The sequence below is a fragment of the Botrytis sinoallii genome (genome assembly GCF_014898435.1).
Source record: "Botrytis sinoallii strain Bc 23 chromosome Unknown BSIN_001, whole genome shotgun sequence".
NCBI classification, from domain to species: Eukaryota; Fungi; Ascomycota; class Leotiomycetes; order Helotiales; family Sclerotiniaceae; genus Botrytis; species Botrytis sinoallii.
The window spans coordinates 3,683,467-3,706,163 of record NW_024066028.1 but is presented as its reverse complement, the minus strand read 5'-3'; the positions used below and the strand labels follow the sequence as shown (position 1 = coordinate 3,706,163).

The 22,697-nt window shown below is 43.7% G+C and overlaps 9 protein-coding genes across 9 annotated transcripts; 2 read left to right on the top strand and 7 right to left on the bottom strand.

Annotated features, from left to right (window-relative positions):
* Positions 1-1,222: 1,222 nt before the first annotated feature.
* EAF02_000836 (uncharacterized protein) lies at positions 1,223-1,747 on the bottom strand (the record flags this gene model as incomplete). Its single annotated transcript, XM_038896884.1, has 1 exon — positions 1,223-1,747. One exon carries the CDS (start codon positions 1,745-1,747, stop codon positions 1,223-1,225), a length of 525 nt encoding a protein of 174 aa, XP_038763743.1.
* Positions 1,748-2,558: 811 nt separating this feature from the next.
* On the bottom strand, positions 2,559-3,569 carry EAF02_000835 (uncharacterized protein; the record flags this gene model as incomplete). Its single annotated transcript, XM_038896883.1, has 1 exon — positions 2,559-3,569. The coding sequence occupies one exon, from the start codon at positions 3,567-3,569 to the stop codon at positions 2,559-2,561; it is 1,011 nt and encodes a 336-aa protein (XP_038763742.1).
* Positions 3,570-3,961: 392 nt separating this feature from the next.
* Positions 3,962-5,015, bottom strand: EAF02_000834 (uncharacterized protein; the record flags this gene model as incomplete). The annotated part of the gene is made up of 3 exons (XM_038896882.1): positions 3,962-4,518; positions 4,581-4,681; positions 4,741-5,015. The coding sequence occupies 3 exons, from the start codon at positions 5,013-5,015 to the stop codon at positions 3,962-3,964; spliced, it is 933 nt and encodes a 310-aa protein (XP_038763741.1).
* A 2,011-nt stretch (positions 5,016-7,026) lies between these two features.
* Positions 7,027-9,081, bottom strand: EAF02_000833 (uncharacterized protein; the record flags this gene model as incomplete). Its single annotated transcript, XM_038896881.1, has 7 exons — positions 7,027-7,207; positions 7,289-7,593; positions 7,747-8,373; positions 8,539-8,730; positions 8,786-8,859; positions 8,921-8,973; positions 9,044-9,081. 7 exons carry the CDS (start codon positions 9,079-9,081, stop codon positions 7,027-7,029), a joined length of 1,470 nt encoding a protein of 489 aa, XP_038763740.1.
* Positions 9,082-10,142: 1,061 nt separating this feature from the next.
* Positions 10,143-11,082, bottom strand: EAF02_000832 (uncharacterized protein; the record flags this gene model as incomplete). Its single annotated transcript, XM_038896880.1, has 3 exons — positions 10,143-10,810; positions 10,888-10,941; positions 11,055-11,082. The coding sequence occupies 3 exons, from the start codon at positions 11,080-11,082 to the stop codon at positions 10,143-10,145; spliced, it is 750 nt and encodes a 249-aa protein (XP_038763739.1).
* A 2,412-nt stretch (positions 11,083-13,494) lies between these two features.
* Positions 13,495-14,745, top strand: EAF02_000831 (uncharacterized protein; the record flags this gene model as incomplete). Its single annotated transcript, XM_038896879.1, has 1 exon — positions 13,495-14,745. One exon carries the CDS (start codon positions 13,495-13,497, stop codon positions 14,743-14,745), a length of 1,251 nt encoding a protein of 416 aa, XP_038763738.1.
* A 592-nt stretch (positions 14,746-15,337) lies between these two features.
* On the bottom strand, positions 15,338-16,889 carry EAF02_000830 (uncharacterized protein; the record flags this gene model as incomplete). The annotated part of the gene is made up of 3 exons (XM_038896878.1): positions 15,338-15,504; positions 15,567-16,576; positions 16,639-16,889. 3 exons carry the CDS (start codon positions 16,887-16,889, stop codon positions 15,338-15,340), a joined length of 1,428 nt encoding a protein of 475 aa, XP_038763737.1.
* A 1,101-nt stretch (positions 16,890-17,990) lies between these two features.
* On the bottom strand, positions 17,991-18,514 carry EAF02_000829 (uncharacterized protein; the record flags this gene model as incomplete). The annotated part of the gene is made up of 4 exons (XM_038896877.1): positions 17,991-18,123; positions 18,260-18,302; positions 18,370-18,448; positions 18,512-18,514. 4 exons carry the CDS (start codon positions 18,512-18,514, stop codon positions 17,991-17,993), a joined length of 258 nt encoding a protein of 85 aa, XP_038763736.1.
* A 1,790-nt stretch (positions 18,515-20,304) lies between these two features.
* Positions 20,305-22,013, top strand: EAF02_000828 (uncharacterized protein; the record flags this gene model as incomplete). The annotated part of the gene is made up of 3 exons (XM_038896876.1): positions 20,305-20,720; positions 20,791-21,906; positions 21,962-22,013. 3 exons carry the CDS (start codon positions 20,305-20,307, stop codon positions 22,011-22,013), a joined length of 1,584 nt encoding a protein of 527 aa, XP_038763735.1.
* Between the last annotated feature and the right edge of the window lie 684 nt (positions 22,014-22,697).

Genomic DNA, 22,697 nt, shown 5'->3' with positions numbered 1-22,697 from the left:
TTTCTCTCCAACTTCGCAAAGTATACTCGTACGAAGATCCAACTCTTTCGCATGATGAAATCTTCATACGAAGAGTCTACATCATGTTTATCTTCGCCATCGTTCAGAAACAAGATAGACAGCGTAGAACGAAGAATTTTCTAGTTTTTTTTTCACACCCTTGATCCAAGTTCATAATTTGTTCATATTATAGGAACCTCAATTCAAGGATAGGTATCGCAGAGAAGTTGTCAAAGACACCTGGGCAATCTAAAACAAAAGTCTCGGAAGTTTAACACTCAACGCTCGGGGTACCAAAATTTGATGGAAGAAGTAGTTGCCATAGAGTTTGATGCTATATACCGGTATCGCTCTCGGTTCACTTTGCAATCTTTCCTTGAAATGTCGAAAACATCCGCCATTGTCATTTTCGGTGTTGAGGATGAGAAGATATCTGAACGAGCATCGATCATAAATGGTTCTTCGCTTTCGGATACATTTACACATGTTCAGCTTTGAAGAATACGCTCGAGTTAATTGGTCAGATTCAAAAATTGACTCTACAACAATATTACGAAGCTTGATTTAGAGTTCTATCACGCCATTTATCTACTCTCTGGTCATTACTACCATAAAGATTCCTCAAATCATCACATTCATATTCATATAAACTCATACACATCCACCTCACCCTCTCTAATCAGATCCCTAGTTTCCTCCTTCACATCCCGCCATTCATCCCCCAACACCCCCAATATTCCCCTCGCCTCTCTCTCTCCACATCCCCCAATCCACCAAATCTTCCTAACCCTCACAAACAGCGCAAACACAATCCCTAACAAAACCAACGCTCTATCTCTCCCCTCGCTAACCAACTCCCCAAAGCGCTGCTCGATAAAAAATGGAAAACTAATCAACAATCGTGTAATTACCGCTGGATTCGCTTTCGCTTCAACATGATTATACACATATCCCAGAAAACAAATCGTAGACAAATACGCTTTTTCAATTTCTTCACTCCACTCCTCATTTTTCCAATCCGTATGATTTCTCCTCAATAAATGGATGAATTTCTCCGCATTTTCCCGATCGAACATTTCCACAGGGTGAGCCAAAACCGGCATTCGTTTCACAAACATCCACGCAACGCTTTTCTTCTGCGCTTCGTCGTTTGCGTCTAGATCTCGGGATGAGATGCACTGACACGCGGTTTTGAAAGCCATCGATGCGCTGCGGGTTATGTTCATCCAGTCGGAGGGAGGAGTATAGGGGGATAGAGAACGGGTTTGAAGCATGGCGAAGGCGCAGACGCGGAGATGGCTGGAGGTGAGACAGATGGCGTCGGCGTTTTGGGGGGTGAGGTGGTGGATGTCGTGGCGGTGGAGTTGGAGAGTTGTGTCGAGTAGGTGTAGGCGTCTACTAGAGATGTGTTGGGGGTGGGAGTGGGTGGTTTGGTACTGGATGAGGGTGCTTGGTTGTTGAGGTGGAGGGATGATATACAGTAGATAGAGTATAGGAGTGCTTCGTTTGTTAGAGCGATTTCAGGAACAATTTGTGTGAAGATATCGATAGCAGTTTGGTCGGGGTTGGCTGAATTAGTAAATGTTACTGTTCGGCTCGTGTTGGTTGTGTAATGATGAAGCAGGGTAAGTTCTCGTAGACGTCTTTCGGCGGTCTCAGGAAATTTAGTCCGTAGTTCTTTGGCAGTGACGTTTCCGTATTGGGTTTCTCTGGAACCTTTCTGGATGCAGTAGATTCGTACTTGCATTCCACTCCATGCCGTTTACAATTGAGACAACTTGGTTGGCATTCATCGCACTGAACCGATGGTCAGAACTGGCGTCAGGGACCTGGAACGACATTGCAAACCCCGTAAGCCCCTCCCTTGAGATTTGAGCTCATTGGAACTTCGATTGTGCATAACGGGACTCGAACCATCTTCATAGTTCAAAAACTTCCTCAACTTTCAAATGTCGTCCCAGGTAGCACAAATAGCATCACGTGTCGAAGGAAATACACCACCTACTTTCACCCTTCTTATCCTACATCTTATACACCCAGTCTTACTCTTCCTATGAAATGTTTTCAAAGGTCCTTTCGCACACTCACTGCCAGGAGTCCACGATACCCAAGTATTACTGGTTTCCATCATTGCCAGTCTCACTAGCTTTCGGAATTTCTTCAGATTCGAATCCATGTCAACAGCATTCTCAACCGAAGTAGAAGCTGAGGGGATGTCCATATTCGTTGTGATATACGTCAGATGTTCTAAAGTAGAATCCTGAATGAAATTGTATATCGTGGGTTTATTCGTGCTGGTCGTGCATCTGAAGCAAATCAGCCTGTCACGTTTTGAGTGTTGTGGTAGTAAAATGTGGCTGACTTCCATCCGTAGGTACCTAAGCGTATCATTGTAGAATTGGGCTTAACCTTAAATGCAGCACCATTTAGTTAAACTTTAAACTATTTTCACGTCTACAACATTGTCATCATTCTCACAACTTTTCAATGCCCTTGATTTACAATCTTCACTGTGGTATTTCATGTTGAATGATCGTTATCTATACAATGTCCGTGCACTACTTTTTATTCGATTCATTATTTCTTTCCCCTTCTGCATCTTTCAAGCACTCGATAGCAACCGAATACAGCTCACCCGATGTCATGCTCTCGTATACCGTGGTTACCATACTTCCGATGGATTGATACGAGTTAGGCTTATCGGATAACCATTCCGAAGACTTGAGGTATTCCTCGTCAACGAAAGGGATGTGGAGCTCATTGCGTACATAACAATACATCCGCTCACCGGCTTTGCCCAAAAAGAACTTAGCAACCCCGGTTGATTCAGAATATTGTCTCTTTGTCACTTTGTGGGTGTCAATCATTTGCTTCGAGCACACTTTCGTCCAGTCTTTCAAAGCTTGCAAGATATCTAGACTGGGCTCCAAATTATCAAGAATGACTGCCTGAAGCGATTGAACTGCATGTTCAAAGCGCGTGGTCGAGTCCATTATTGAGCTCCAATTGAGATTTGTTGTCAATTTGTCCCAGAGGACCAGTTGCAAGTCAGAGAGTTCCTTCGTCTCCATGGAATCGTCGCATTGACCATGGCTTCCCTGAGTATATTTTCCAAGGCTCCGATTGAAAGAACTCTCAAACTTAGGCCTCAAATTCACAAAGAATAAATCCTGTATTCCTCTAAGATCTAGAGCTTGACATACAGCCACTAGATGCGCTGCGGAAAGCTGTGTCAGAACTTCCAAAGCCGATAGCGTGTATCTACTCGAGATCAGTCCTAGAGAATTCAAAGCTTGATTTCCCATTTCAGCCGTCTGAACATGTGATCCAACGGGATTAGACAGAAAACCAAGCTCAGATTGCAATGCCGCAATCATAATATCAATACCTTTAAACATCCAAGATTCGCTTGGCTCATCTGCCACCAGATTAGGAGGGAGGCCGTTGTTTGTTGCTGGATTTATCAACTCGGTACATTGTGCAAATAACATTTGACCAATTGATTGGCAAGCTTGTCTAGTCTTCTCTACGGCAACTTGTGATGGACTTCGCTTGGAAGTTTCCACCATGATGCATCTTTCCGTCATCACTAACGAGGGGATTATCAGTGGTGGAGTTCAACTCGATTGATACCTGTTCATAGGATAACAAAAGATCCTCTAGTGATGGACCGATCCACTGTGACGCAGTTCTAATAGAATAACGATCTTGACGTAGATGAAATTCTTGAGTATCATTTCCCTTGTCAACTTGGAGCCAGCCAAGAACGAGTAGATGTTTTTCGCTGAAACCGTTTGACCTCTATGGGGTCTGACATCAGCAAAAAAAGGATTAAAGCTTTCGTCCGTACCAGAAAGCGCTTCAACAGACATAGCAGCAAGAATTTGTGAAAGCAGAGCTTGCATAATCGCTTCATGCATGGCTAGAGATGCAACTGCAGCTGTCACTGCTGTTCCATTGACTAACGATAATCCCTCTTTAGGTTGGAAAACTGCGGGGGGATATCAGCTTGCAATAATGCTTTGTCTGCTGAGACGCGTTTTCGATCAAAATCAACGTAAACCTGAATCGCCGGCTTCCCTTCCAATGCTCCACCTATGTATGACAACGGGCTAAGGTCACCGGAAGCAGATATGCTTCCTCTAAGTGGCACTGCTGGGATAACTTCCTTGTTTAAAAGATCGAACAGAGATTGAACAATGACTGGTCGAATTGCAGAGGCTCCCTTGGGCAAGCGTATTGGCACGAATGGCCATTGCTCCACGAACCCAGCTCTCTGCATGGTGGTTGAGCAAACGGGATCAGACAAAGGAATAGCCAGTCTTGCTAGTTTCGCAGCTGTAGACTCCCTGTATTCAATATCGCTCACTGAATCGTTTGTTGCTAACTCTTCAACATGACGACTGTCTAGAGGGCCAGAAATAACTCCGTAATGGAGCATTCGAAATAAGCTTGCAGAAACTTCGGAGACGTTCTTGGGTCGAACATCTGCGCTTCCACCAAAACCAGTATTTACACCTTCCAATGTATGAGCTTGCGTGCTGTTGCTTTTACGTTTGCTCAAAAGCGTGTGAACTCACCATAAATTGAATCGCCGTTTTGAATCCGTTTTTGCAAAGCCTCTGCACTTTTCTTCATTTTGCCGGTTGCTCCTTCGCTAAGTGAGATTTTGCGACGGTATCTTCGAGACTTGTGTCAGTATCAACTTTCTTACACGTAGCGGTCAGAACTGACACTTACCTCGCGATGGCAACCAGGGTCGCTAGGTTCAAATTAGATCCATCGGCTCTTATTGGCTCGAGTCCAGAAACTTCATCTTCAATTGCACCTGAAAAGGCTTCCCAATGCGACAAGACCGTTCGATTGAAGCAATCCATCTTTGGTACTTGAAATGCGCTAGTTGCACCTGCTTGGTTGGAAGAACCAATCTCCGGTGTCAATGTCGTTCCATTAGATGGAACCACCTCTGGTGTTAAGGCTACTGATGGCGAGACTTTTCCATTAGAGGAATCCATTTGTAATGAGAAATTGTAAGAACACTCCTGACACTTTTGGTGGATATTCTAGTAGTGTAGCGCAAGACTTCAACCCTCAAAGGACCCTTGATGTATTCGGAAAATTGTGAAAGAACAATTCATCTTTAGATTATACATACGTTTTTTTAAAAGAAGTTATATTTCTTTTGCTATACAACTCATCCGTCTTCGTAGAATGAAATCAAGTATTAAGTTTCAACTAAACCATTGGCATTCAACTAGTTGAACCCTAAATCTGAATATGACTCCTTTCACCTTCTCGAGTGACCAGAAAGTATACAGTTCAGCTGCTGTGAAAAACGGGTTAGTCCTGTTGTAGCTTACCATCTTGTGGTATATGCTTTCTAGCTTTGGAGTTGCATAGATTCTGACAGCACGATTAGATGCGTGGTAGATCTTCATCACTTCACACCGCCCTTGTCATACCTGAATTCTTCGCATTGTACAGGAAAGACGAGAAGAAGAAATAATCAACTTCGATGGAATGTGGAATCTGGAAATAAGATTGACGTAACACAAAGTAATGCATGAGTAGTGAAAATGAAATGCGATTGTAGTATGACAACGAAGTGATTGATCCGTTGTGTAGAATTTGAGGTGGAAAAAAGAATGTCGATTACTAATCTTGCATAATGGATTTGGTAGACGCATTCACTTACTATGTCATATGTATCTAATTATATATCAATATGGGCGTCTGTTTTCCAAAGAAAAGTGCCATATTGTTGAAATCAATTCCTTGGGATACGGAAGGAGCGTTCACAGCGGGATAGAACACAAAGTCAAGATTCTTCCAGCCAGATTCTCTGATATTCCGAGTTGCAGTCCGACAGCCAGAAACTTTCATTTCTGAATGCCCCTAATAGTTGAAATGGTTTGGAATACTGAATCTTGTTTGGATAATTGTACGGCTTCCAAAAATCAGGAGCTTGTTGGGTATCTTCTAGTCCGGAAGTATAACCATCCTGCTTCACGATGAATGGGAATGGCTTCAGTAAGCTTGTTGATTGTGATCAATTCGGCGACCAAATTGATCAGAGCTATTGAAGGACTTCTGTTTTCAAGAACACTGATCATCAAGACTCAGGCAATGTTTTAATGAGAGTGCCGTCAAGAATTATTGAGAAATATCTCGCCAAGGAAACTACCGACATAAGTACGCTGACAGAAAAACTGCCAAAAGACTGTATGAACAACAGCGACTCATTTCTGTATGATAAATTATTCACAATACGCATTTAAAGTGTGGTTTCGTTGCCTTGATGGTTACATTTATCTTGTCAAGAACGAACGACCGAGGTGACTTCTCCTCCTGCATTTTCGATGTGCCTTATGTTATTGACTCGATATCAATATTGGCTCAGGAGCAGATGATATAGTAACATTAGGTATGCTGGCAATTCAAGCACTAACTTGTCCAGAATTTCATAACAAAAGAGTAAGCATTCGATTAATAGAATAGGAAGGAGCGATTCTGAGACCTTCATGGTGTACAGATTCTTTGCTCCCGACTGACCAATGTGCATTATGGCTTCCTGTAATATGCTATTTTTCTCTCTATCAATTATCACATCATGTAGCTGAATACATCTCATCAGTACAGAATTTTTGCTAAAATGCAGATAAATTCTTGTATCCAAGAACCGTGAAAGACTACTTGTCAATGAGAGCGAAGACATGGTGGCGAGACACCAAGAAATACTTGAAAAATCAGCCAAGTGGCCGAGATCTTCGAAATGAGTAGTTCGTATGAAGTTGCTGAGGCCATTGTGCTCGATCCACATGGGATTTAAGAGAAGATTCACCCAATATATAGGTACTCATGATGAGAACCATTACGTAAGATTGAATCGCTAGACTCGTGAAAGGGTTTCAATCATGGACTTGCACAGATATTCAATACACATCATCAGATATTCATATGAGATACAGTTTACTGGGATTTTGATCACCTAACTAACAGAGATCCCAAGTCCGGATTGACAGCAAACTAGGACTGAGGATTAGCAAAATACCACCAATAAGCTCCCTGCAATTTGCTCCCCTCGATGTAATTCGTCTTGTTAAGTTTTTCATTGGGACCATGAGCCGCATCATCCGACATCCCTACTGGCAATAACATGATACTCTTTTCCCCCAATGCCTTTTGCAGATCAAGTGTTACTCCGATACTACAAATTCGTCATACTGTTAGCCAAGAACTCTAAACAAAGAGCCAAACTACCAAAACCAGAAAAATAATATAAACTAACCTTCCACCCTCCCTCGTCAAATCAGGTTCAGTATGATAAACTTTCTGCGTAGCCGCCTTTCCAGCCTTGTAATTTGCATCATCAGGCGAAGCAAGCCAATACGGAGCTGTTTCTCCAAACTGTTTCGCTGTGCATGTATTTTTGCTTCCGAGTTTTTCAAATTCTTGGCAGAGATAGTTAATGGTGAGATTGGAGACGGTTTCCTGATCCATGGACGGCACAGTGCGTATGGAAAACTTGGCAGTTACTTTGGGGTAGATGGCGGTGGTTTGGTCGGGGCTGGAATCTGCGCCTGCGATACCGTGCTAGAATTGGGATTGTGAATATTTTCTAGTATGAAAGGAGTTCAAGGAAAATGGTTGTGTAGATAGCTGAAATTTGCGGTAGGTGAAACATATGAGATAACGGAGAATGTTGGAAATTGAAAAGTATAAAATGAAAGAGCTGGTTGGGCTTACAATGGTGAGAGACGGATACCTAAACCTATGCATGAGAGTCTTCTTAGGATCATCATAAATATTCGCATCGCTGCCAATAGTCTGTTGAAAATCCCGCGTCGAAAACTCTATCGTAGCATATTCCTCCGCCTCTTCCTTGGACACATCATCTACAAGTTCATTAATCCCCGGGATCAAGATTTTACCCTGAGAATCCACAAGTTTCGAAAGCAGAATCACTAGATCCGTCATGGGCTCATACACACATCCTCCAAACATTCCACTATGGAGTTGAACACCTGCATGTTCCACTGTGAGGTTGAAGTAATTGATACCGCGAAGTCCATATGTTAGACATGGTTTCTTGGTCGTAAGCCAATAATTGTCAGAGATGCATGCAGCATCGACGTGTTCGAAGAGAGCGCGGTTGGCGATTGCAAATTCTGCGAATCCGGTGGATCCAGATTCTTCCATTCCTTCGAAACAGAATATGAGATTCACGGGGACATCGACTTTTGCTTCCTGGTAGGCTTGGAGTGCGTTGAGCCAGCCGAGCACGGGTCCTTTGTCGTCGGTAGAGCCTCGTCCGTAGAGTTTTTTGTCGGGATCTTCGCCTTTTTCTGTGATGGTCCAGGGGTCGGTATCCCACTTGAAGATTAGATTATCAGTAATATTCATCAAAGAAGGGTGTGAGGAAATAATGAAAGTGAAGAGCCGAAGCTTTATCGACAAACACAAATAGTCGCTTCATAAAGCATCGCCAACAAAATCGAAAATCGAGAATAGAGAACTTAATAAACTAATCAAACTTACACCTTCTCCCGGAGGCTGAACATCATAATGACCATAAATCAAAATAGTCTTCTTCTTACTCTCATACATTTTTGGATATTTAGCAATAATAACATCCGGTAACTGAAGTTCTGTTTCTGGTTCTTTCCCCAACGAGTGTCGATCCACAGATGCATTTAAGTTCGTGAGTTGATCTGTCAGAAAATCCGTCATCTGATGCGTGTCAGAGTACAAAAGATCTCCAAGGAGCAAAAGAAGATGTACATACAGCAACTACATGTTTGCGTCCCTCAACAGTTCGCTCAGAAGAGATGGATGGGATTTTGATCGCGGGTACGAGTCCTAGATTGTAGTTAGAATATCTGATATTTCATTATCCGCAGATTTACTTTTCTTCACTCACGATCATGGATAATGTTGAAGTTGGGAGCGGTAGCGGTAGCAAGCTCATCGATTCTATATTAAGCACGAAGTATCTAGTGATTAGCAACAGGTTCAAGAGTTCCTATCCCGTAGATCCAAATACATACTTCTTAAAACAAGGTCCAAATCACCCGTAGCCATGGCTAAATGGAAGATAAACCACTGCACTTCGTAAAAGGAGATAAGAGATTCGAAAAGGAGATCAACACTATAGAAATCTCAAAACCAAACAACAACTTTCAATTTTTAAAACGACACTCACACTTGGGCAAAACACAAATGAAAAAGCGACTCATACTCAGGCCGAACTTTTGATGAACTATATACACAACCTCGTCACCATTCCACAGCCAATCCTCTCACAAAAATCTCACCTATGTATGCATGTATCTCTCTACCCCAGAGTGCTACCACTGAATTGCTTCCTTCAATCCCACACAATAGCTTCCAGCTAGTCCAAACCCTCCTCGACTTTATCCCACCACCGAAGCACCACTCCACTGACAACACATCTCCCAAGTGTGACTCCCCAAGAAATGCGGGGAATTCCTCACAAATCACTCATCACATCTCGCGGATCGCGCATCACAATTGCAGATGCAGATGCACTCTCATAACTGCATAGAAGCACAGTAGCGTAAAACCCAAATACACTAGCACACATGTCGTGCCCTCCATCCGCCTGTCACAACCGCAGAATTCCCATTCCACAAACGGATGACAGTCTTGGTAGACGTAGCGAATCCTTATGGAAGTTACACAATCGAGATACAGTTGTACGTGTACCCATTATACTTCAGTACACTATGGCGTTCGATGACGAGCTGAAATCTGGGGGTGTGAACGATCATGTATGTATGTATACGAGAGGGAGTTATTATTGCAGATCAGTTTGAACGAGTGATTTCTATGCGATGTGATGTAGCATCATACGCAATCAATCATGAAAATGTATTCTTGCATGTTGGTGAATTTACAGAAGATGCGCAGGAGAATGTGCATTGCTGTCACCAGGGTCTGGTGACGAAATTTTAGGAGGAAGGAAAAAGTGTCTGTAGATCTTTTGAGACACGTGCAGAAAAATCGGTCGTTCAGATTGTCTAAAGATAAGATGCAAAAGATTGATACTTGGTAAGGACCAGCCATGACTCGAATATATCACAGAAACATCCACAGAATCATATTGCCAACTTCACTCTGACTCAAGTCACCAAAACTGGATATGAATATGAATTTGATTTACCCACCTCTGGAAGATTATCATTCCCCAAAATGGGCTGTCCGAATTTCTCCCAAAAAGGTATCGTGCCCTCCCAATACTCCTTGCAGAGTTTCTTATCCTCGACATAATTTTGTACTTTCAGGCCCAAAACCTTGAGTAGCGAATGCGTGTGTGATTTTTGCACATTGGGGTTAATCTTGATGATAGAAATAAAATCCACTTCTGTGCCAAATGGCCAATGATGATTCCATAATCGAATCTGCGAATTGACAATATATCTCATGATGTCTTCTCTCTCAACTTTGTGATCCTTGGATACACCCATCAGGCTAGCAGTTCTATTGAGCACACCATTGGCAAACGAGAAGCCAGTGGCAAATCCTGAGAATCCAAGATAGTGACTATTAACCATGCTAGCCGCAACGCTGACGGGGATATCAGGATCGCGCTTTTCGATCCCCTTGAGAAGACCTAGAACGGGTTCTTGCACATGACCATACCATACAAGGCTTCTGGCTATCGCTGCATGTGAAGATCTTGCCGACGAGATAACAAACAGTTGGGTACTCGGAGTCTTTGGTAAGAAATGATACGTGCAGAATGTGCTATTGTTGATGATCTCTTTTGTGAGATTGGCGTCATATTCATCTGAGAGAAGAGAAGAGACGGGACATGATCAGCAATATTCAAGACGGCAAAAGGTAATTGGGGGATATGCTACTTACTCCATGCTGGAGCTGGGTTAGCTGTTGATGCAGCCAGTGCTTCTGTGTTTTCGACTAAAGACCAGATACAGGGGTTAATGTTAGCATGAAAACTTAGACAATTGTGAGAACTAAGTTACTGATTCAGAGAAGAAGCTTTAGATCATGGTGTAAAAGATCCAAGCTACTTCGTTCTACATGACGACTGGTGACCATAGACAGAGCTTATTCCACAACAATCTAAATCAAGAGAAAAACAACCAGAAATTTGATTTCCCCATCCAATACTCGGGGAGAAGTAGCGGTTTCGCGTATAAAACCGTAAATGCATACTCTAAAAACTCACACCACATGTCCTGCACACTTGTGGACTGCAATACATTATAGTATGTGTGCTTTATGTATTCTCCATTGCCATACCCTTATCACTTTCAATTCATTAGCCATGGGAATCTGATATTCACCTGAAAATCATACCACCAAAGCCGGTAACAAACAACCTCAAACGTCTTATTGTCCCGTTACCTGTGAATCTCCGGTGTCCAAACACTAAAGAGCCTTCCCTCATCTGCCAACCACCAGCCACACCACAAATAAAACCGAAGGGTAAATAAGGTCCGACATCCACGTATTCAATATTCAGTGTCATTCACAAGCTCAAACTTAGGCACGCACTTGTACCCTACTCAACCGATCTATCCAGAACCCTTACTCCAATTCAGATACACACACATACCCGCATCAAGACGAAGCATGTGAGTACCCAAGTAGACCATCTCATCACTACATCTCCATCCACAACACAACACAACACAACACAACACAACTAACCGCCCATCTGATCCAAACATCTGCGCCAAAGATTCCTACGCCGAGATCGAACGAACAGCATACATACATATATCTTACATCCACTTCAACCCAACCCCCACAAAACGATTTGTCGTTTCCTGCCAATCTCCAGCACTCAAATTTTATTACCCCGCAGTCTCGTGTTTCTCGAGAAGAGTTATTATTAGCGTAGCTCGATTCATCTTAGACGAGCATACTATACAAAAACTAATATGCAGCAATACCAATGAAGAATAACTAAAGACGCGAGATCAACACAAACGAAGAAGGTTAAAAGCGGATACGACAAAACTGTTCCCCGCGTGCCACTTTTGTCTCTCGACTTCTCTTTTTTTCTAGGGTACTCGTAACGCTACCGATACGATTGGCTGGTAGAAGTAGTTTGACAGTGTTAGGCGGGTGCGGGTGCGACCGCTTTTAGTGTTGGGGTTGTGACGCGGTGTTGACGTTTTAGTTCCTGATCAACAGCGCTCGTGCTGCTAGAAAGTATGCAGCTTCGACGCTAATGAAATCAGACACACCCACAATCACACGATTTTCAAAATTCTGGGTTAAAACCATCCATCAATATTTTTGATCGTGAAATGTATGGAAGTATTGGAAGGCATATATAATATAATTCTATCATCTTTGTGGACTTCATAATGTTATTTCATATCATTATTTGTTTCCGAAACGTCAGTGTCTTGAAAAGAATTTCAACTTGAGCGAGTCTAGTGTGCCGGATATTCGGTCCAGTGCATCAAATTAGTGCTCTTGTAGTTTCCCCATCTCGTGATACGTATCTCTAGCTTCAGAGATGCATATCTTCTAGCAGCACGAATAGAAGACAGGCTGAATTTCCGTGGGTAAAAGACTTGTTCTTGTCCAAAAAAAAGATAGTACGAAAGAAGATCCCTTATAACCCACTTGGCCAGCTACCAGGTAATTCTACTACAACAACTCCCCTTTGTTTTACCCAATCCTTCTGCAATGTTTACCCAGATATGAAACTCATCCAGCACTAAAGCTGCGTCTATTCCAATCTACAATGACTCATTGCAGAGCCAAAACCCCCAACGAGATATCCAGATACTTCATATCACTACCCCAAAAGAGAAAGGATTCCCACCATCTTCTCACTGCTAGCAACAACGATGTAACGATCTTACCCAACTCAACAACAAGAATCGTTACCATAACTTCCGGAAACCCACAGCTATCTCACGACGCATGACTCAGTATAACGAATGTGCGAGTGTGATGTGATGTAATGAGCGAATCTCAGAACATGTTGAGCCCTTGGCTCCTAATCGAAGCACCTACATCATTACATTCACCGCGTATACACGAGTGCGACAGAGATGAGCTGGCTAAGGAACTTGACAAACCCCTCATTCCTATTCCAAGCACTCGCATCGTTACAACCAGCGTACATACGACTATTACGCACAGTATTGTGCAGACCTCATTCCCGCCTCCCAATCTTCAGGCCACCTCCAATATATCCTATCGACGCAAGCATATGCACTCATGCGTGTTCAAGTGCAACAAGAGAAAAACTGCGTCATGGGTCGTCAGAACCGACTGAACGAAGAATACATAAAGCGCTGCGAGAACCACGATGAATGCGAAAAGCCCAGGTCTGAAACAACTCCTCAATCAATCAATACATACATACATACTCAGCATTGAAAACTCTCACCCATCATTTATCATCTATCATCCATCATCCATCCCTCCATCCTAACCCCCAAAGAAATCCCCAAACTCCTACCAACTCCCCACCCCACCACCATGCCCACCTACGCCCCCATCGTCACCGAGCTACGCGACGAGCTCCTCCGCGAAGTCGACGATCTCGACACCGCCGTGCGCAACGCCCTCGCCCACGACATCCCAGACATGAAAACCTACGGCATCACCTCCGGCAAAGGCTTTCTCGATTTCGCAGACTGGCTGGTGCGCGGCTGGATCCCCACCGAGAGCACCAACGGCCGCGACATCTACTACATCCTCTGTATCTTCTACTTCGTGCTGGCCCAAGAACCGTTCGGCGTGCGTCAGACGTCCATTCTTCCCAAGAATGTGAATAAGCCGCTCACGCCGCTCTCGGACTGGCTGGTGCGCTATGCCAAGGCGATTGGGAACTTCATGGATAAGCCCGAGTCGTGGAACGAGACTTCCTTGACGAGTTATCGAAATTCTCCTCGATTCCGTGTGTTTGAAGCTGAAGATCCAAAGAATTGGACGACTTTCAATCAATTCTTCTATCGCAAGCTCAAGGAACCCCGTGAAATCACCTCACCGGAAGATGATCGCATCATCACCTTCCCTGCCGATTCCACTTTCGCCGGTGCCTTTTTCATCACCGATGAGTCCGAGGTCGTACTCAAGAACCTCCCTTGGAAAGTATCAGACTTGCTCGGCCCATACGGGAAACAGAAAGTTCCAAACCTCGACGACAAAACTACATACGGAGAAGTGTTCCAAGAAGGAATTTGGACACATTCTTTCCTCAACACCTTTGATTATCATCGACAGCACGCTCCCGTCTCTGGAACCGTCGAGGTCATCGATGTGATTGAAGGTGCTGCCTATTTAGAGGTACTCGTCGAGACAGACAAGAAAGCCGGAGGACACAATTACCTTGCCCCTCGCCGTCGCATTTCCCCTCGTATGAAGAAGCCAGAGTCCAACGGAGTCACCACACTCGACGCTCCTGATTCACCCGGCTATCAATTCTTGCAAACCCGTGGAATCCTCATTATCAACAATGAAAAGTTGGGACGGGTAGCCGTCATGCCGATTGGCATGGCGATTGTTTCCTCTGTCAACATGAACATGGAACTAAAGGGCAAGAAAATCAAGAAAGGAGATGAGATTTCGCATTTCGCTTTCGGCGGATCGGATTGCGTCATGATGTTTGAGCAGAAGGCTAGAGTGTCCAATTTCCCGGATTTGGAGGCGGGCGAGCATTTCTACTATGGCGAGAAACTCTGCAAAGCTCATTACAAAGATAATGTTCCACCTCATCTCAAGAACTAAATTGCCGTCAATTAAATAAACCATTGAGCACTATCTCGGTTGTGTTGTCATTCCCTTGATGTTTGACGTGGTAGTTACGGTATCCATTTATGTTAGCCAGCTTAATACATCGAATTTTGATCTGGTAATCACACCAATTGCCTTTGACCGAGTGAGATTGTGATTTCGAGAAAACTTGCAAGTAGTAAAATTGGAAAAAAAGAATTAACAATAATAGATTTAATCCATCCACCATCAATTTCCCTACGACTTCAAGAGCACAGGCGGTGGCACTTGATGAATAGCGTGTATACCCCTTCATCATATGCCACAACTAAATAATCACATGCGCTCATGATGAAGCACAATACGTTCTCATTACTCCACTGAAACAACCACTTGGAAGTTGTTCATACAACAGAACAGACAAAGACCCCCTGATGTCTTTTCGCTTCTTCGATTTGGTCGCGTGCACATATTAAATCATACACTAGGCGTGGGAATTTCGGCAAAGACGTGAAAATAATTATTGTCATGAACTTTCGTGATTTCATTAACATTATCATTATCATTGATCGTCTACAGGTCTATGCCATCATGCTATGTAAGAAAATTACTCCAGTATCTCTGACAGAAACCCCCCAATTTTCTCCACCAGCTGCCTAGCAGCCTTGGGGTTTCTCCAAAAGTGCTCTCCATTAGCGATCTCTTCGTACCTGAAAACTACTCCGTTTGCAGATCCTCTACTCTTACATAAACTCGACAGTTTTTCAGTCCAGCCTGGAAAGCGAAAGTCAGTGCTCATTCATTCAAATTTCTCATAGCAATTGGCTTTTACTCACGTTCGACAGTTTTAACTTGGACGAAAAGATCACCGGTCCCATAGATAACCAAAGTAGGATCAATTGTAAACTTGATGTTGTTATCTATTTTGGGACCTTGCTTTCCGAAAAGGGAAGTCAACCTGAAGCTCCCAATACTGGCCAAATTGTTGATCATGCCATCAGGAGGCAAAGGGGAAACGAGTAGGTAAGCAACTTTGAAATCACTTCCAAGAATTTCCATGATATTGGCATCTTCTCTATCACGAGAAAGTCTCTCTGGAATTCCCACATTCATCACACTATCTTTGCCCGGGTCAATGGACGAAGGGTGGCTTTCTCCTCTCCTTGGCGACCCGGGATGAACAATAGACTTGAACTTGTCCATACTCTTTCTGACCTTCATCGGTGCATCCACAGAAAACGATCGTCTCATTCCAGATCCATGCATATCATGACTAGCTCTTCTAATATCTTCATTGCCGCCCATTCTGACCCCTGAGCTAGATAATCGAGTTTTGTGATTTGTGATTTGTTCTCCTGATTGAAGACTACGACCTCTCCGATGACCTCCAGCTCGAAGCAATGAATATGTAGCTTCCATCATTTCATTTTGTTGAGTGGCTAAGAATCGTGCTCGAGATCTTATGTCTGCGTATGGACTGCCAGATGCTGGTTGCTGAAAAGGAGCTAGCATGCCAAGAAGGCTTGGCTCGAGATTTATAGTGATGAGGGATCCGTATGAGTAGCCGGCAAGTAGTAATAGAGGCTGTGCATCACTGCTCTCAACTGATCCTGCGGAGGTATATCTGCCTGGAAGGGTATCATTCATAGGCTGCATCAAGCGTTCTGATGGGACAGGAGCGAGGGTGTGGAGTTGAGAATCAGACTGTGCAAACGACGGTGGTCTAGATGAATATGGCACAGAAAGGTGATGTAAATAGGTTACGATGAATCCGAGAAATGATATATAATCCTTTTGCTCGGGCAAGGAGGACCATGAAGTGTGCCCTTTTGAGGAGCCCGCACCACTGGAGATACTAAGTGAGTCTAATGTTCAAGCATATGATGATAGATGGGCAGTTTTATGTACCGAAAATTGAAAGTTCCCACAATGAACCCATCATTCAAAATGGTAGAAGCAATCAAACCAACGACCGCATCATCATAACTTCCCCCCAATGGAGCGTAAGGATGCGCAACAATAGCAGCTTTCTTTCTCGATGGCAAAGCCTGCGAGATGGAGTTGGGTGCCAGACTTGACGGATGGTAGATACGACACTCGAGATTTAGATTGTCGTGGACAGAAGGAATTGTGAAGCTCAAAGTAGGTGGTGGTAGCATAACGGTTATGTTTCCTGAGGATGAATAATCTCATCCCAGGAGTAAGTTCAGTGGAATTGCTGTTGGCATAATGGAGTAAACTTCTCCAAAGTACTATGACATCAATGCCGATTTCCTGTGGTGATGATTAAAGTCGAAGGGTATATGTAAATGTTCAGACTGTGATGGATTTGAGATTGAAAGATGAACATGATGAGGTGGAATAGTTTAAGGCTGTTGCGCCCCCACTAGCCTGTAGATCTCCCGAACGTAGCCCATAAAGAATCGCCAATCACCAATACCAAGGTATTCAATGACGGGACGAGTACCTGGTGAAGTAAAGTTGCATATAATTAATAGGCATGTACAAGATCTGCATTAGAATGATACGAAGCCATTAATACCAGTCAATCCAAAGTCCAATTGACTTTTCACATGTAATTTCTGTTTCGAAATAGTTTTCTGTCGATTACAAGACATAACCATAACCGTAGATGATAGGGCTGAGCTGAATTGGCTGAATAAAGGCTTGTAAGTCTTGCATACAACGACTTAAACAGAACACGTCCGTTTACTGGGGTTTCTTGTTGTTGAAGAGAGGTAGGAAAGTAAAAGCCAAGAGAGGTCAAGAGATTTCGAAGATCTGATAGAAATAGAGAGAGGAAAAGGGGAGAGTGTGGTGTAAGAAAGATCCGGGTAGAGAGGGGCAGAGGGGGGCAGAGAGGGATACAGTTAAAGTCTAGTAGGAAAACTCGATTTCGGGTCTTTTCGGCTGGCCCTTCGGAACATGGGGTATCAAGATGTGGAGATGCCCTCTGAAGAAAAATATACATAGTTCGCAATACATCTTCTGTCTCTGGCTACATCTTCATTTTCTTCCTTTGCCTGCAAAAGTATCCTAACTCATAGAGAAGAGAGTACCTCCCATCAACCTTGACCATATCGTCGTTGTACCGCCACCTTCAAGCGGACATGTCCACACAAAAACGCCCAAAACTCCATGGGATCTCGACCCCTATCGATCGTTCTCCAAATCGCAAGGTAATCTTGCCGTGAATTCATTCCCTCCGCGCATCTGAGATGCATGTACTCTTTTTCGCATATCCGCTTCGAAGGCCACAATCATCTCTTTCTCTCAAAGAAGCCGGAAGACCCTGCAAAGGCTACCGATGTATCCATAACCCATTCACCAACTCCAAGATATTTCTCGATCCAACCGTTAATTTCTTTGTTTTCGGTGACATCTTTCTTAAGGCTGGGTCTAGAGTCCCGAAGGATGGGAATTGTTAGCCTTCTACACCGCCCAATGAAGAAACCCAAAATTTGCATCTGTAGTGCTAGTTCATCATTTCGCAACATGGTCGCAAAGGAAGGTATAGGGGTTAACACACGTTAAACCAGTTGATCTCTTCATACCAGCCAAGAATGCTGAGACTATATCAAGGAGGTCAGTATATTTTCGAACCTTTTGCCGCAAGGAGAACCGGGAGGGAGTAGTTACATAGGACAGCATCAAATGCATAATGAGTAAGTCTTCCGAGCTTTCCCGCGAGTCCAAATGTCAGTAAATTGAGGAAGAACTGAACTGATTAGGTTCCCAAGTTCTGAAAGACCTGAAAGCTTAGGGGGAGGCAACTAATTACCATATTTATGACTTGAAAGGCGAAGTTTACACGCTCTCTAAGATAATAGTATGGAAAATATAATGTGAATTATCCGGAGCCCGACAAACGTTTGATGCGCAAAAGGTTGGCTTATGATTTGCTTGTTTTGGAAACCAAGGTTGTTACGATGTGAGCTGACTTTGAGATTGGGATAATAGGTCGTCTCGGATTCATTCATTCACCGACGCGATATCAGAACCTTAGGATAAGAAACTAAGGAGCTGAGCTAAGAAAGATCGTTGTTGCCTTGCATGTTAGGCACTTAGGCCGAATCTCGGAAGTTTGCACGGTCGACCGACTATGGATCATGGAGTACTCCGTAGAGCGTCCTGCGTCCAGTCCTGCGTCCAGGCGCCCAAGTGGGTTCCTGTTACATTTTAGTCTTTGAGTTTTGGCATTCAGGACCGAAAGAATGGCCGATGCTACTTACTACTTACTTGGTGCTTAGGGATTCATGTGGACTAACGCACATCTCTATCTGCTATCGGACCTGAGTTGCCCAGTCTCGAGAGAGTCTCAGCAGGCAAAGAAGCAAAGAATGGCCCGACAACAACACACGCATTTCACCAGATGGCACCCCAAGATATTCTGTTTCATTCGGGGTAAGGGATCTGTGTGCCAGGTACCTAGTGCATAGGTACCGGCCTGTACAATTCAATAGGTGTCATTGCACGAGAAGATATAAAGGTAAAATGTGTACGGAGTATCGGTGAGTAGTAGGTTTACTGGATTGTATGTGAAGGCTGCTACTTGTTCGTACATACACCCCGATATCGACGGAGTACACTTGAGTATATATCTACTAGCTACCCAGATACACATCAGTGAAAAGAGAGGCAAGAGAGGTAAGAGAAATAATAATCCAATTATTATCAATGATTTTAACCTTGATCCTTTGCTGCGTAATTCTCTCGAAACCATTGCATGGCAAACACCTCAGCTACTCCCTCCCAAGACCTGAGGTACACCGATACCTGAAAGATATTTGACATAGAAATTCAAAAATTCACTATCACGGACCTCCCGGCCGGTATCTCGCTGGACCCTTCACTCCAATGTCACCTCAAACATATTGATGTGGGGTTGCACACCAGGCAAATCTGCGAAGTGGGATACACATCCCTAGTACCCAGCAGTGGGTGAGATGGCTAGCTTGGAGATGAGGGGGAGTCGATTAGATTTTTTGCAAAAAAAGAAAGATTTCCCCTCCTCTCCCCTCCAAGCTCCTTCAACCATAAAAGCTTCTCAACACAACCACAAGGTCTTTAGATTATCTTCTATTCGTTCGAGTTCTTCCTCTTCCTCTTCCTCTTCTTCAATCCAACTCAACCTCTGGTCAACTGGTAAGTGTATCATTTTATTTCCCTTCCCCTGCTGTCCATCATTAATATACTTCGGTGGATGGGGAACCCCTTGTGCTTTGTATTGGATCTCAGCTCAACAATCCAAATATTGGCATTCTTGGACTGTTTGATCGTTGTCCGTGTCTTTTGATCCAGCCAACAGATTGGCAGAAACGCGGCACAACTCCAAACTAATAATACCCTTCCTTTTCCTCTCTCTGCATATTTCCATCCTTTTGTTTCTCATTCTGTACCTCTCAAAAGTATTTCATTCAACCTTGATTCTGCATTTTCCTAATCCGATTGCTCACATTTAAACTGACGAATTGAAAAAAAGAAAGGCTTTTTAACAGTTGCACTTACCCCCACCACATCGAATTCCACCTACATATTCCTCCTCCTCAACCTCCCTCTTGATTATTTTACAAAATGGCTACCGCAATGGATCACTTAGTTACCGGAACCTCCAAGATTGCTTGGTTGGCAAACCTCAACACTGAGTTCAAGCCTACCAAGAACTATCGCCGTACTTCTATTATCTGTACCATCGGTCCTAAAACCAACTCTGTCGAAGCTCTCAACAAGCTCAGTGTGGCTGGTCTCAATGTTGTCCGCATGAACTTTTCCCACGGTTCATACGAATACCATCAATCCGTCATTGACAATGCCCGTGAAGCCGAGAAGGTTCAACCAGGACGTCAACTCGCCATTGCTTTAGATACCAAGGGTCCAGAAATCAGAACTGGTAACACAGTTGGTGATGCCGATATCCCTATCTCTGCTGGATCAGAGATCAACATTACAACCGATGACAAGTATGTCACTGCTTGTGACGAGAAGAACATGTACGTGTAATTCACAACAAACAATTGGTCATGAGAGTATCCAATGCTAATCTATTGCGACGCTTTTCAGGTACGTTGACTACAAGAACATCACCAAGGTCATCGAACCAGGACGCATCATCTATGTTGATGACGGTGTCCTTGCTTTCGATGTTTTGGAGATTGTTGACGACAAGACCATTCGTTGCCGCGCAAGAAACAACGGAAAGATCTCTTCCAAGAAGGGTGTCAACCTCCCAAACACTGATGTCGATCTCCCAGCTTTGTCTGAGAAGGATCAAGCCGATTTGAGATTTGGTGTCAAGAACAACGTCGACATGGTCTTTGCCTCATTCATCCGTCGTGGTGAGGACATCAAGTCAATCCGTAAGGTTCTCGGTGAAGATGGAAAGCACATTCAAATCATTGCCAAGATTGAGAACAGACAAGGTCTCAACAACTTCCCTGAGATCTTGAAGGAGACTGATGGTGTCATGGTTGCTCGTGGTGATTTGGGTATCGAGATCCCAGCTGCTGAGGTTTTCGCTGCTCAAAAGAAGATGATTGCAATGTGCAACATGGCTGGTAAGCCAGTCATCTGTGCTACCCAAATGCTCGAGTCCATGATCTACAACCCAAGACCAACTCGTGCTGAAATCAGTGACGTTGGTAACGCCGTTACCGATGGTGCTGACTGTGTCATGTTGTCTGGAGAGACTGCTAAGGGAAACTATCCTAACGAGGCTGTTACCGAGATGCACGAAACTTGTTTGAAGGCTGAGAACTCCATCGCATACGTTTCTCACTTCGAGGAGCTTTGCAACCTTACCGAACGACCAGTCAGCGTTGTCGAATCATGTGCCATGGCAGCAGTCCGTGCCAGTTTGGACATCAATGCAGGTGCTATCATCGTTTTGTCCACCAGCGGAGACAGCGCACGTCTTCTCTCCAAGTACAGACCAGTCTGCCCTATCTTCATGGTTACCCGAAATGCCAGTGCATCCAGATACGGTCACTTGTATCGTGGTGTCTATCCTTTCCACTTTGCTGAGGAAAAGCCAGACTTTTCCAAGGTTAACTGGCAAGAGGATGTCGACAGAAGAATCAAGTGGGGTATTGCTGAGGCTCTCAAGCTTAAGGTATTGGCTCAAGGTGAGAGTGTCATCGTTGTCCAAGGATGGAAGGGTGGTATGGGTAACACCAACACGTAAGTTTTGATCATGCCGAATTCAGTCTGAATCTCTGCTAATCTATGTTTCCAGTCTCCGTGTCATCAAGGCTGAGCCAGAGAACCTTGGTTTGGAGCAAATCTAAATAGCAAGGGAACAACTTGAAATAATACCATCATGAACTTTAGTTCATCTATAGAAACGATATACCCGAACCTCACCTCGCATCGAACCAAGCTTCGATGCTTTATACGGCCTCTCGAGTTCGTACCGTAATTAGTTTTACCATTCTTTCATGCTTAAAATGGTTATGATAATGAAGAACAAACAAACCAGAAGGTCACGGATTGGGTGCAAACGTACAGAATGTACTGCCTTGTTTATAGACGAATACCAAATGCTTTACCGCCTGAAAATGTGATTTTTATGATGATCTATGGCTAGTCCGATGAGAGTGATACTGATAACAAGTTATCCCCATTCCTTTGAACTTTCTTCAAAGCTATGTGATGTTTGGTTTACAAATTCAAACAAGCACGACGATCTAATATAAGTTGAATTTATACAATCCCCTTGAAATTCCCACACTTGAACTTGCTTGTAGAAAAGCGCTATTGTCGAAAATTATGGCCTTGCTTGCGTTCAGCCTCGTCTTCGTGCACGTCCCCAACGAGGCTGATCTCCGCATCTTGTGCCTGTCGCATGTGATAGAAGCCACTGCTACTTGTCTAGATATTATATACTCAATGATTCAAACTGGCAATCCTGCTTATCCTGCTTGATTCACATTTATGCATGTGTTCATATCATTTCAGATAGTGCTCTGCAA